The sequence below is a fragment of the Peromyscus eremicus genome, chromosome 4, assembly GCF_949786415.1.
Source record: "Peromyscus eremicus chromosome 4, PerEre_H2_v1, whole genome shotgun sequence".
Taxonomy (NCBI): Eukaryota; Metazoa; Chordata; class Mammalia; order Rodentia; family Cricetidae; genus Peromyscus; species Peromyscus eremicus.
In genome coordinates this window covers 132,229,109-132,244,073 of record NC_081419.1, presented here as the reverse complement: position 1 = coordinate 132,244,073, position 14,965 = coordinate 132,229,109, and the positions used below count along the sequence as shown (strand labels likewise).

At 43.3% G+C, this 14,965-nt stretch overlaps 1 protein-coding gene across 1 annotated transcript in view; it reads right to left on the bottom strand.

Annotated features, from left to right (window-relative positions):
- Positions 1-14,965, bottom strand: part of Dhx35 (DEAH-box helicase 35) — a 64,319-nt gene that overhangs the window by 38,131 nt on the left and 11,223 nt on the right. The window contains exons 3-7 of the mRNA XM_059261831.1: positions 14,262-14,354; positions 10,105-10,182; positions 4,803-4,907; positions 2,188-2,249; positions 1,182-1,251 (exon numbers count right to left, since the gene is read on the bottom strand). Coding sequence (XP_059117814.1) covers positions 1,182-1,251; positions 2,188-2,249; positions 4,803-4,907; positions 10,105-10,182; positions 14,262-14,354 — 408 coding nt within the window. The remainder of the gene's footprint in view (positions 1-1,181; positions 1,252-2,187; positions 2,250-4,802; positions 4,908-10,104; positions 10,183-14,261; positions 14,355-14,965) is intronic.

Genomic DNA, 14,965 nt, shown 5'->3' with positions numbered 1-14,965 from the left:
CAGCAGACTTCCCCATGACGCAGGTCCTGGTCTGCCCTTGTCCAGGCAGCAGCCACTACCCACAAGTGGCTATGCAGAGCCTTTGAAATATACTAGCATGATGAAAAGATTAAATTGTTATTGTATTCCCCTTTCAATAATTCAAATCTAAACACCCACAGGTGGCTAATAATGGTTATAGTTACAATATAGGCTCATACCCACACGGACACAGAGATACTGGTTTAGAGATGGGTAAGTTTAGCAGTCAAAATTCAAACCCAAACAGTGAGTTCTTGGTCATCCCAGTCTACCATTTCTTTCTAAACTCTTGTCATTAAGGATATGTATAGAGAAAACAACAAATAAAAAAAAAAAATTCAATAATGTTAAGGGTAGGAACCAGAGAGTGGAGGTAACAGCTAAAACTAAACAATGAACAAGAAAGGTCATCATAAATACCTCTATCCTGACATACGTTTGAAATATTTTGAAGTGTTAAAAAGAGAAAAGAAACAGAAGTGCAATACATCTAACTTCAGGGTGCTCACTGCCACAAGACCTGACATACACTTAGACACACACATGCCTGACAGTGCAGGAAGAATATGGTAGACACCAGGAGCCACTGTGTAGCCACTGAAAACACTGTCTTCCGGGGCTTGGAGGTGGCTCTGTGGTTAAGAGCGAGCACTGGTTGTTCTTACAGAGGTTCTGCTCCCAGCACCCATAGCAGGCAGCTCACAACCACCTGTTACTCCACTTCTCGGGGACCTGACTCCCTCTTCTGGCCTCTGCAGGCACTTGCACACATGTGGTACACAGACATACACAAAGGCACATACATATTCATAACATAAATACAAATATTTAAAATAATAACAGCAATAACAATGTCATCAAAGACTATTTCACAATAAAGAGCAATGATCTTGATGTAATACTAAACGTGCAAGATACAAAATAGCACACATTATCCTATCCCACTGTGTCAAGACATATGTACAGGCAGGCAAACACAGACAGAGAAGAAAACACACCAATATTCGCCTCATGTTTTTCTCTGAATGGATGGATAGGACAATGGATAACTTTTTCCCTTTGTATTTGTTGGATTTTCCAAATTGCTATATTACTTTCCTAACCAGGGAGCGATATAAAAAGAAAACGCACAAAGCAAAATACTGACAGTGGAGTCATACCTTCTTCAGCAAGCCAATGGCAATGTCCGTATATAAGGTCCTCTCGTGGGCTTCGTCCAGCATGATGACACTAAGAATTAGAGAGACACTCTCAGTGAGCATTGGAGCAACACCCCACAAAATCCCACCCCAGCCACCAAAGAGACCTCTGGGTACTCAGCCATCATGTAATGATACCAAATCAAGAGAAAACCCAAGTCATACTTTACCAGTGAGGTCATTCCTAATCTCTAGAAACATGATTTCAACAACCTTTGTGAGAATGATGACAACACACTATTTGCAAAGACCTTCACCAGTCACCATGGATTCCAAAAGAATTTAATAGCTGGTTCTAACTGGTATGCACGACCTATAACCCCACAGAACACATTCAATAACAAAACCCAGCTACCTCAAAGATGTTAAGCCATGAGAACAGCCAAAGAGGGATGACAGATTTATGAAACACATGTGCCAAGGAGTGGAACAGGACATCATCTCTCAAATACCAAAGCTGCAGGGCAACACTAGTGCTCCCAGTGATGGCCAAAGACACACAGAGATAAGTCCTCAGCTGGACTTTATACACTGCATTCACCAGAACACTGGCCAGAGGGCAGAAGCCGAACACTTGCCTAACGTGTAGGCCCCAAGTCCCATCCCCAGCAGCTGGCTGGTCACTTCCCTGGCTGGGTTGTGGTTCTGCAGTTACTCCAATTCCTGGAGTATCTCACAGGCAAGATAAACACAGACAAGCCAGCAGGCAGACTAGTGACAGATGTCCGTGGGCCCACTTTTGTTCATGGTTTTGTTTGTATGCTTTATGTACTCACTGTTGCTGCCTGTAAGAGGCACCACTATCAAAATCTTGAAAAACTCCCAAGGGCAGAAAGAGCCACCATCAGGAAAGAGGACAGTTGAGAGAAGCTGAGCAGACCCGAATCTCAGCTGCTAACCCAACTGCTTCCCAGTGTACAAGTGAGCTTTGGAAACCTTAGAAAGTTAGACAGGAAATCACATTTACCTATATTTTGTTAACAATGGATCAACCATCATTTCCCTGACCAGCATCCCATCCGTAAGGAACTAAAAAGTGAAAATACAAAGATAGAGAAATTTATTTACACTGATGATTCAAGTTCAAGTATAATCTCTGTTCCTGTGTAAGAACAACCCAGGCAGCACAGTAAGGACAACACCCCAGCAGCTTTATTCATCTAGCAATGGAACGCTTTGCAAAAAAAAAAAATCCCACACAGGGCAGCAGACCTTTCAACTCCATCTCTGTGTGTGTTACCTGGCCTAGTTGCTAATGTTAATTAGCATCAACAGCAACCTGTGTATAATCAACAGTGAATCTCCCACTTATCATTATTTACTATGTGAATGCATTGAGTCTGGGCTGACTCCTCAGCATGTTCTCAACCTCCACTGACAGAGCCACAGTTCTAAGAGCATGGGCTCCAGAGACACCCTGCTTGAGTTCAGAGACCAGCACTACTGTTACCTGCTGTAAATACCCAGGTCAAGAGCTTATCATCTCTGAGCCTCATTCTTCACTTGCCAACTGCTTCCCAATTGAGGTGATATAATGACTGCAATGAATTACAGTGCAAACCAAGTAGGATTAGTGAACACTAACAAAACGCTTCAGAAAGGAGCAGTTAGCAAGTGGGTGCCATTATTCTCACCCCAAAACCAAGCCGGTGCATGAACAAGCTCTCCTTATCTCACTTTGACTTTTAAGAGTGGAATGTGTTTCTAACAATTTGCTCGGCCCTGGTTCCAGCTCTGTCTCTGTCTCTGTCTGTCTCTGTCTGTCTGTCTGTCTGTCTGTCTGTCTCTCTCTCTCTCTCACACACACACACACACACACACACAGAATGGAAAGTTCTATCAATGACAGTCTCAGCAGACAGAGCTTCTCATGGACCCAAAAACAGCCACATGACTACAATAACTGGTCTACATATAATTGAAGGCATAAACACATTCTCTTTACCTGACAATATGGGTAGCAAAAATTTGGAAAACAAAGCCTACTGGCTAATTTTATGTCAGCCTGGCACACACTAGAGTTATGTAGGAAGAGGAACCTCAAGTGAGAAAATTCCCTCACCAAGTTGGCCACTGGGCAAGTCTGTGGTTATTTTCTTGATTGAAGATTGATGGGGAAGGCCCAACTCACTTTGGGCACAGCCACCCCTAGACAGTAGTCCTGGCTGGTAAGAAAGCAAGCTGAGCAAGTCAGGAAGAGTAAGCCAGTAAGTGTTGCGGAATGTTTGTTTAACTACGCAAAGATGTGCTGCATTTGTTTAACTATGTAAAGATGTGCTGCATTTGTTTAACTATGTAAAGATGTGCTGCATTTGTTTAACTATGTAAAGATGTGTTGCATTTGTTTAATTACATAAAGTTACATTACGGTTTTATCTTGCCTGCCTAAGGCAACTGAATGGTCTAATAAAAAGCCGAACGACCAATAGTGAGGGATGAGGTATAGGTGGAACTTCTTGGCAGGGAGAGTAAGTAGGAGGAGGAATTTAGGTTCACGAAAGAAAAAAAAGAGAGACAGGGAGACATCAGGGGCCAGAAAGACAGACATGGAGGAGGCAGGAAAGTAGGACATAAAGAATGAAAAAAAGTAAAAAGCCCGAAGGCAAAAAGTAGATGAATAGAAACAGGTTAAATTAAGTTATAAGGGCACAAGGCTAAGCTACCGAGCATTCACAATTAATAGTAAGTCTCTGTGTCTTTGAGAGCTGGTTGGAGGCCCAAAGAAAATTCCAACTACAAGTAAGCAGCACTCCTCCATGGCCCCTGCTTCAGTTCCTGCCTTGAGCTACTGCCCTGATTTCCCTGGATGATGAACTAAAAGCTGTAAACTGAAATAAATGCACTCCTCGCCAAGTTGCTTCTGGTCGTGGTGTTTTATCATAGCAATAGAAATCCTAACTAATCAAGATCCATTTTCTTACAAATGGCTACAGTGTTCGCCTGGCTCATCTGAACAGTTTTAATTCCTGTGTTCCAATCTGCAAGGCACCTGGTCTAAGGACCTAGCTTCATGTCATCAGAGCACCTTACTCACAGCTCTGTTCAACACTGGTTCTAGCAGAGCAGGAAACAGTTCTCCGCTGAACTGATTATCACCAATTACCACTATGCTGATTACTTTATTATTAGCCACTAGGTCAATTACCACTGAGACAGAATCCATTACATTAGATGGTTCTAACTAGCCAACCACTGTGAATTCCACACTGTACCAGTTTATACCAGTTCACACCAGTTCACCCCGTGTTTGTCTGTACAGCTTTGTTTCTCAGCATGAGAGTCAGTAGAAAAAGCCAAGCACGTGTAAGAAAGGCAACTCTGCATCCTTAGACTGTCACCAGCGGACACAAAACGGATGAGCCGCTGACCTCCCAAGCCTCAGCACTGTCAGCTGTAGACCAGGGATAAATCTTACTTCTGTGTTCTTTTCTGGGCGAAGATTCAAGGACTCTTTCAAACTGCTCTGGTCTTCACAGAAGATGAATGTCCCCAAGGGACCTTGCTGCCCTGGCCTGCACACGCTTTACTTCCCCAAGCAATGCTCTCCCTCATCCACACTGGAAGTCACTCTAAGCACTTCACCTTAATTCTCGTCGCCAGCGGGTCGGTGCAGTCATCGAAGCGGATGCAGTAGCCCACCTCGTGGCCCAGCACTGCCCCCCTTTCATCAGCTACTCTCCCTGCAACCTTTGAGAAGAAAGAGCATGCTGAAAATAGAGACACAGGAATTACTGCACAGAGCACCCACTACAGAGAATCTATAGGTCATATTAAACAGCACGTGAACAATGAGAAGAGAAGGGACAGGTCATCAGAGAGCAGGGAATACTGACTGATCAACTGATAGAGCTCTCCATTCTCTCATGGTCTTGAGACAACTTAAAACAGCATACAAGGGCTGGGCATGGTGGAACAAGTCTTTAATCCCAGCACTGGGAGATAGAGGCAGGAGGATCTCTGTGAGTTTGAATCCAGCCTGATCCATACAGCAGTCTGAGGCCAGCTAGAGGTACACAGTGAGACCCTGTTTCAAAATCAAAACAAAGCAGAAAGCACACAAAATAAAAGAAAAATCACACAATGATCTTACAGCTCGGTACTGAGGAAACGGGGCTGAGTGTGCAGTTCAGTGGTAGAGTATTTACCTATTGGTGTGCAAGGCCCCTGAGTTAAATGACCAGCACCAGAGGAAAAAAAGGAAAAGAAAGAAGGAAACCAAAGAAACGACATGTAAAATTGTAAACCACAGATTCAAAGCTAAAGAGCTACCTCAGCGGTGGCGCAGTACCACAAGACCCAGGGGGGAGGTGGGGGGTGGGGACGACGGACCAGGATGACTAAACACAGAAGTGGGCCAAGTTCATCTTCTCTTTGGAGTCAAGCATGTACCAAAGGCCAGACATCTAACACAATTTTCAACCATACTTCAGCTCCAACACTCCTGAAATCAATGAAAACAAGAACTCGGTTTTGAAAACCGACAGGCCAGTGTCAGAAAAGACTAATGAAGGATCCACATGACCATAACAAAGCACAGGAGAAAACAAAATGCTGCAGTATGAGGACTACCCTATTACACCACAAAGGAAGGAAGGACTATGGTATATGCTGGAAACCCCTTGGGAAGCGGAGGCAGGAGAATAAAAAATTCAAAGTCAGCCTGGGATACACAGCAAGACTATCTCTAAAATGGGGAGGGGAAGCTGACGAGATGGCCTGGTGCTTTCCTTGCAAGCATAAGGTCCCACATTCAGAGCCTGGAATAGAGTATTATAACCCCAGCATGGGAGGTGGGTGGATTCCTAAGGCTCAGTGGCCAGCCAAGTGGCCTCCCAGTGAGCTCCAGGCCAAGGACAGACCCTGTCTCCAAAAGACAAGGTAGACCTGAGGAATGACACCTGGGGCTCTCTTCTAGCCTCTACACCCACATGTACACACACGTGAGCCTGCGCACAAATACACACACACACACACACACACACACACACACACACACACACACACACGAATATAGGAAAATTTTTTAAAAAATCCATCTAGCCAGATCCCTAACTATCTCAAAAAGACCATTTAAAGTTTACTAACTAATAGAAAATATCGGAACTAAAACCCAGGCAGTGGCTCATGCCTGTAAAACCAGCTACTTGGAGATGAGAGGATTCAAGGACACGGCCAGCCTGGACAACTTCAGAAGTCTCTCCCACCACCTCAAAAAAACCAGCATAAAGGGGCAGATACATTTACTAGTTGCTTTTTCAAAGAGTTTCAAATCTGCTATCTAAACATCCTGACTGAAAAGAACAAAGCTAAGCCATGAGGTTCCATGGCTCAGCACAGGCAGTCCGAGAAAGCAGGTGTGTGTGTCACCCTCCTTCCAGTCCAGGCAGCCCCAGACCCCACAGTCACTAGTGAGTTTGGAAAGCTGTTGCTCCAAGAAGGGTCTGAGGCGGCCCAGACTCAGGAGCACAGACTCCCTGCACTCAGCCATCCCCACCATCAGTGTGCAAAAGAAACTGACAAGCAGACAGAGATCAGAAGCAGCTCCGCCCAGTGCCTTGAAATTACAGATCTGACAAGATCCACTCCGATCAATCATCAAGAAGTCAGTCCATACCACGCAGTCTTTCAAAATGTCTTAGGAAACCAGAGATGCACCCTGCTTGGCTCTGCCTCTGGAGGGTGCATTTCCCAGGAGGCTTAGTTATCATGGCTGTTCTGAGCTAATCCTCCACACATCACATCTCAGAAAAAGGTACAGAGAATCTGTGTAGAGAAGCTGGGAACCTACAGGGAAAACAGGCTGGAAGAATGAGAACAAATGAGCCAAGCTCTTCATAAAACATTCATTTTGTGGGTATAAAAGTAAAGCCAAACTCTTCTGCTCTTGCTAGTTCACTATTTGTATAAGTATGCATTTTAAAAGTGTGTGTGTGTGCGTGTATGTGTGTGTGTGTGTGTGTGTGAGTGTGCGCACACGTTTGATCTGGAGAGATGGCTCAGAGATTAAGAGCATGTACTGTTCTTGCAGAAGACCAGAGTTCAGTTCCCAGCACCCATGTTCAGTGACTCACAACTGCCTCTAATTCTAACTCCAAGGGGACAAAAGCCTCTGACCTTCTTGGGAACCAGCAGCCACATATACACACACAATAAAAATAATAATTTTTTTTTCTTAATGTTTTAACTAAGTGTAATGGCACACATCTATAATAGCAACACCCAGGAGGCTGAAGCAGGAGGTCTGCCAGTTCCAGCCAGGCTGGGCTATGGGCACAAGTCCTCATCTTCAAATAAATACATAGATATATTAGCTATGTACATAAGATTTATTCTCAAACTTTTGTTTCACCATTTATAATTATACAGAGTTGTAGTCTGCTGGCTTTATTTATTTGCTTATTTGTTTTCTTATTTATCTATTATTTATGTGTAGTATGTGAGTATGTGTAGATATGTAGGTGCCTGTGCCACAACTTGTGGGAGACAGTTCTCTCCTTCCACTATGTGGGAATCAAACTCAGATCATCAGGCTTGGCAGCAAGCGCCAAGCTGCTAAGCAATCTGGCTGACCCTCTATTGGTTTTTTAACAGATTTTTACCTCTACTGTTTCTACACTGTGTTCTCCGCAACTCCATCCAATTCAACAGATCCCAATCACTGAACGACTGCTCCATGGCAAGTTAGACCTGAGTTCTCATGCAGCACGAAGGAAAGATACAGCAGCACTCTCTCGTGTCTGCAAACACACGGGTTCCACGGCTCCAATCCTAGCAGAGGAGGGCCAGTGGTCCTCCTTTCCCACTGCCTCTCACAGAGACCCAACTTCTGCAGTCTGTCCTCGGGCTCAGTCTGTGCACACAGCACGTCTCTGAAATGTGCCATTTTAATCGTGGCCGCTCACTGTCCCTCAGGGCTAATGTAATCATTCTCTGTTCTGTCCAGAGAAAGCCTGCAGTGGCACAGGATGTTACCTGTAGCTACAAACGTGGAGCTAAAATGCAAACTGGTTAAGAGCTGGGACTTCAAACCACACACAGGGAAAATTGCTCCAATTTTTAGCTGAGTCCTCTTTCAGTGACATAAAGAGTTAACTCAATGCAGATTCCAAACAATATATTCTCTTTCTTAAATTCTCTCTCTCCATCCTCATTCTCTCCCCCACCTAGTAATCCCAGCACTCCAGAAGTACAAGCAAGAGGATCAAGAGCACTAAGGCCAGCCTGAGTTACATAAAGACCCTGTCTCTAACGATAAAGTCTAATGGCTAGCGTGGCCAGAGGACAGGGACACACTGCTCAGCCACAGAAAGCTACTGTGGAGCAAAGTCAAAGGCAAGTTAGGGAGAAGCATCTCAGGTGCACAGGCAGGAGCCAGACTTCACAGCTGACTAGACCCACAGAAACTACTAACACTGTGCAGAGTCACAGGAAGTCCAAGAGAAGAGCACACAACTCTGGGGACAATACTCAAACAGACCAAGACACACTTACAAAGTGTGTTCAGAAAAGACATACAACAATTAGAACACAACAGTATACCATAATAAAACACAGAGAGCTGAGCCTGGAGATTAAGAGTTTATCCACACCTGGGGGAAAATAATCCATATTGTTTCTGAAAAGAAACCCATTACAGTAGGCAAAGCAGCCAGGAAGGTGGGGACACCCTACTGGACCTCAGTACCAACAGACGAAAGAGCAAAGTCTGCAATTTCCAGGAAACAAGAGATGAATCAAGAATTTCATGCAGGGACTGGGCATGTAGCTAGTGGTAGAGGGCTTTGCCTAGCAAGTCCTGGGCTCTGTCCCCAGCACAGAAATTGGGGGGGCGGGGGGGAATGGAAGGAAGGAAATAAAGAACTGTATATTAGGACCACATTCAAATATTCTCAAACAAGTTTTTTAGAAAATTACTAAATGTGGGGCTGGAAAGATGGCTCAGTGGTCAAGAGGACTGGCTACTCAACCAGAGGACCTGAGTTCAAATGTAAAACACCCATACACATAAGATAATAAGGGGATTTTTTAAAATGTGAATCTTAAAATGAAAACCACGGTGCTGCATCAAGGAAGGGAGGGAGAGAGTCCATCTCCTCCTCTCTCGTAACATACATTTAAAAAATAGGCCAGGCACAGCATCGCACATCTGTCTGGTTGTTTGGTGGTTGGTTTTTTTTTTTGACACAAGTGTCACTATGTATCCTTAGCTAGTCTGGAACTAGCAATGTAGATCAGGCTGGCCCCAAACTCATAGATCAGCCTGCCTCTGCCTCCTGAGTGCTGGGATTTAAGATGTGCACCACCACTTTTAGTACTCAAGACACTTAGGCCAAAGGATTGCTTAGTTTGAGGCTAGCATCAGCTTCATGAGACCCTATCTCAAAAAGAAAACAAGAGGGAAAAATTACTGTGAAAACAAAGGTTTTTTTGTTTTCTGTTTTCAAGCTTTAATAAACTCTCTCATGATAAGAAAATGTTTATCTAGAGTTTGAAGCCGCCCCATTTTACTATTTCAGTTTTCTCTTTTGTTATATTTAATACATGTAAACATGGTCATAACCCCACGCTTCTAAAGTGTTCTTATCTAACCACTCCTTATTTTGGACAGAAGCGTGGAGTGACCCTCACAAACTTTCACAAGGCTTCTGCTGGCTGATTTGTGCTTTACACAAATATTTTTACTTCTATTCCCAAATACTTTATTACTAAACAGTTCGTAACATACAGGCATCAATTCTGAGAAATTTCCAATCAGAGCTCTCTCTAAGCTAAATTCTTGAGGAGTAACCTCTACTCCTCAGAATTTTTTCAGGAAGTAAGAAAGGAGGTGATGAGGGAAACAGAAGGGGCAGGCAGGCACAGTCACAAACAAAGAGAGACTCACTGTCACAGCGGCCACTCTTCGAGGCTGGGTCACTCCAACCACTCGTCCTTCGGCTGTCCAGCCAGCTTCTGCCAGGTACTGCAAGGAGAACCACAGAAGGATTCATAGCTGACACCGCTCTCCCAGACAACCCTCCCTCCAGGTGACCCTGCACTGTGCTAAGTCACCAAGAAAGGTCACACTGCAGTGTGACAGATGACAGAGCTCAGGCTTGTTAACGTTAGGAAATCCCATTCACAGAGAAGCTGACGGAAGAACCAAGAGACAGACTGAGCATGAGGACTCCTCAGTCCTACAAATGTCTACGTGTTATACCTGCACCAAGGAAAAGAAACCATCCAGTCATGAGAACAGCACTCAATCTACAGAACAGAGAATTCTAAAGTACACAGAGAGGGCTAAACAGGAAGAATCAACCATTCAGCACATCTTAGTCAAGTGCCGGGCAGTGGTGATGCATGCCTTTAATCCCACCACGCAGGAGGCGGAGGCAAGTGGATCTCTGTGAGTTCGAGGCCAGCCTGGGCTACAGAGTTCCAGGAAAGGCACAAAGCTACACAGAGAAACCCTGTCTTGAAAAAACAAAAACAAACAAACAAAAAAAAAAACCCATCTTAGTCAAGTTAAATAATAACAATTGTTCACAACTATACATAAATATATACCATTAGAATATATTAGTAGATACAACTTGATTAAATATGTTTTCTGTGTATGTATTTGATTTGAATCGATTAAAACTCAACACGAACAACAGGTTATCAGACTTAATTTTCTTTTTATAAAACAGTGAATATATTACTTCTATAATAGAAAATATTACAATTGGAATTTCATATAAATATTCATTGGTTCAAAAGAAACAAAGATAATAGCCAGTGTGGTGGTGCATGCCTTTAATCCCAGCACTCAGGAGCCAGAGGCAGGCAAATCTGTGAATCGAAGCCAGCCTGGTCTATAGAGCAAGTTCTAGGACAGCCAGGGCTACACAGAGAAACTCCGTCTCAAAAAAAGAAATGAAAAACAAAAAGTTTAAAAGAAAAAAAATAGAAAGAAATTAAAGAGAATGGCTGTCTGTAGGGGTTAGGTAGCAAAGAGATGGGGGAAAGAGCAGTTGAAAGGGGGAGACAGGGATGAAGAGGGTATAAGAGCTCTGGATGGATCATCTCTGACACAGAACCCACTGTGTTCCATGTACTCTTCAAAAATCCAACAGCCTAAACCAGTCAAGACCTGGGGGAAAACAGAAAGAAAAACAAACACTACCAGATTACTCTCTGCACAGATGATAATGCAAACCCAGAAACACAGGTGGAGAGTGGTACCCTCACTCACCAGGCTGAGTGATGATGGAGAGTGGTACCCTCACTCACCAGGCTGAGTGATGATGGAGAGTGGCACCCTCAATGACCAGGCTGAGTGATGATGGAGAGTGGTACCCTCAATGACCAGGCTGAGTGATGATGGAGAGTGGTACCCTCACTCACCAGGCTGAGTGATGATAGAGAGTGGTACCCTCACTCACCAGGCTGAGTGATGATGGAGAGTGGTACCCTCAATGACCAGGCTAAGTGATGGAGAGTGGTACCTTCACTCACCAGGCTGAGTGATGATAGAGAGTGGTACCCTCAATGACCAGGCTGAGTGATGATGGAGAGTGGTACCCTCACTGATGCCAGAAGGCTGGACAGAAACTACCCTCAGTAATGCTGTGATCCCGTGGGTAAATATTGGTAAAATCCAGATGGGGGTAGGAAGCTGCAATTCTACAACTGTTATGTGGACATTGGAATCTAACAAACACGTAAACAAGCCCATGGTGACTGATCTTGACTCAGAGTGATCCATGCATGAGTTCATACCCAAAGGCATCCTGCTGAGATGCAGTGATGATACCTCAGCAGCAATAAGCACCTAAGCAGTGGATCCTGACTTCTCTAATACAAGGAAACAAAGCTCACACACAGACCACAGAAGATGAGCCACGTCTTGTGGATCTAGGAGGTTCAGTACTGGTCAAAAAAGGATGAAAACTTTTAGACAGAAAAAGCTTCTCACAGTCAAACGTGGAAGAATTTAAGCAGGAAGATAAACATGGTACACTGTGAAAATACAGCTATTCATGAATTATATGACTGCATGTAAGTAATCAAATAAGTAAATAGGAGAGAGATGAACAGTGCTTCTCAAAGAAGATTCCCTCTGAAGAAGTACAGAGAAAGAGGGACGTGTCACAGCTGCAGACAGGGCCTACAGGAGACATTAAAATTAGAAGGTCAAAGTTTAAACAGAAGAAGCTCTGCACCCTGATATTCCTCCTCCCAAGATATTTATCAACTGAGAAGGGACAGAAAATAGCTTTACAGGTGACAGCTGGCACCTTAACCAAAGTTGGAATCATCACTGACAAGATAGATCATGAAGCTTTGATACGATGTGCTCCACTATTTCTGTTGTTTTCTTGCAAAAAATGCACATGCTTCTAACAGAAGAAAGCCATTCTAATACAGAAATGAGAAATACTCTACGACAGTGTGATAGACACGAGAGGTGAAGGAAGTGAGGACCTCCCACTAGCTAAGAGGACTAGAGAGGAACAGTAACAGGATGCAGTGTAGGATCCTGGAACTGAAAAAGAAACCACTGGGGGACCTGGCAGGGATTTAAACACAGCCTACAGTTTAGCACCTACTGCCCGCTGCTAACGCCTGCGGTCTGTGACCGTGCTGTGAGTAACATGGGGAGCAGAGTGCACTATGTTAGCTTTGAGGACTTCACTCCTAATCTAAAACTAGTTAAAAACCAAGCTTAAAAGTGACAGTAAGGAACAAAGTGTTGTATATAATGTAAGTTTTTCACTATAAAAATTGTAGTGTCTCATAGTGGTCACATAGCACAAATACTGCCAACCACTCCAACCCACAAATACAGGCAGAATTGCAAGGACACAGCTGGAGTCCACTGAGTGAGTGCCTTATGCACATTCCCACATGACTAACTCTGCAAGGAAGACAGCAGAAGCATCAACAACATTCAGATGATGGAATACAGAGGTCCAGAACTTGTCTGAGGAAACAGACAAAAACCCAAGAGCTGGAGTTCAAGGCCAGCAAATCAAAGCCTTGAACACAGTCTGAAACTCTATAATCCAAATGTACAGAGACACACACAAGGTGTCTCTCAGCAGCCATGCTACATGAATGACACAAGTTTCCAAGAAAATAACCTGTCCATGAAGCTAGTCATCTCAATATACCATGCAATTTAAATTTAGATTCCAATGGAGGCAGAGGTGGAAGGGTCTCTGTGAGTTCAAGACCAGCATAGTCTACATAGCAAGCTCTTGCTATGAGCTAGCTCAGCCAGGGCTACTGAGACCCTGTCTCAAAAAAGCAAAAATATATACATATTTATAGTGTTCACTTACGTGTTCTCTATATATAATATGCTAAATACATTATAATAACATAATTACTAATGAATGGTGTTAGAAGCTGGAATGGAGTTCCCCTGCCTGTGTGTGAGCGGCAAGTAGACTATAGGGGCCACAGAAGGCTCCTGGAGTTCTGTTGTGTGTGTCTTCAACTGAGTGCTAGTAACAAACGTTATCCCCTTGTAAAAATGCTGTACACTCACTATAAAATCAGGATGTACACACTTTGCCGTGTACATTTTATACTTCAGGGGAAGAAAAGCCTGCACAGACTCTTGATCCTGGTCACTTGTCATTCTTCACCTGTCAAGCAAGGCCTTTCTGACCTCACAGCACACTTGTCCACCTGAGTGTCACAGCAGACATTCTTCCAATAAGACAAGTTCCATCCACAGCGATGTGTGATAACAGCCAACTTTACTTACTGTTCTAGCAGTATTCAACTGTGATTCATCAGAGACAGAGCTACGTAGTGCACATCTCTGCATGTGTCCCTACTGTTCTTTCAGAGAATGGCCACTCTTACAATTTTGGGAGTATAATAAATTGAAAACAATTACTAACTTTGTAATTAATAAAAAATCCTAAGTTCAATTTAACAAAAAATACCCGAGAAGAGTGTTTCTTAAGGAGCCCCTGATTGTGGGATGACAGGAAAGAGTGCTCCCAAGTTACAAAGTCCTCCAACTAAAATCTGCGTGGAAGTATATTAATGCACACTCACCTGTGGAATCTGGGTGCTCTTCCCACATCCCGTTTCTCCAACAATCACAACAGTCTGATAGCTTTCTACCAAGTACAAAATGTGGTTCCTAAGCTGGGAGTTAAGAAGACATTGTAAGCAACCATATTTTGTCTCAAAAAACCCAAGCAAACATACTTAAACTCTGTGAAATAAACTGTTTCCAGAGGAAGGTGAATTTTAAAAAGAACTCATAAAACGTGGCTCCAGTTCTCAGGGGCCACTGGTGTCAGCGTGAGCCAAGATGAGTACAAAACGATTGTGGAGTACGTTAGTACTCTCAAGTCTCCAGTTAAAGACTGCCACCTATAAGAAGTAATACTGTAGGCATACCAACATGCATACACACCAAAATAGAAGAAGTAATACTGTAAGCATATACATGAAATATATAGAATATACAAATTCACAGATACAGAAAGATTAGTCATTATCTCAAGATGGAGAAGAAAGGAATATGGAGCAATGATTTCCTAAGTACAGAGTTTCTGTTTTGTGTGATGGAAAAGTCCCACAAATGGACAATGGTATCAGGACATAATATCACAAATGTAATAAATCATATCATAAATATAGTTATTGAATGAATACCATGAATGTAATCAATGAATACCACAAATGTAATTAATATCATGAGTATAATTAATATCATGAGTATAATTAATATCTTGAATGTAACTCATGCC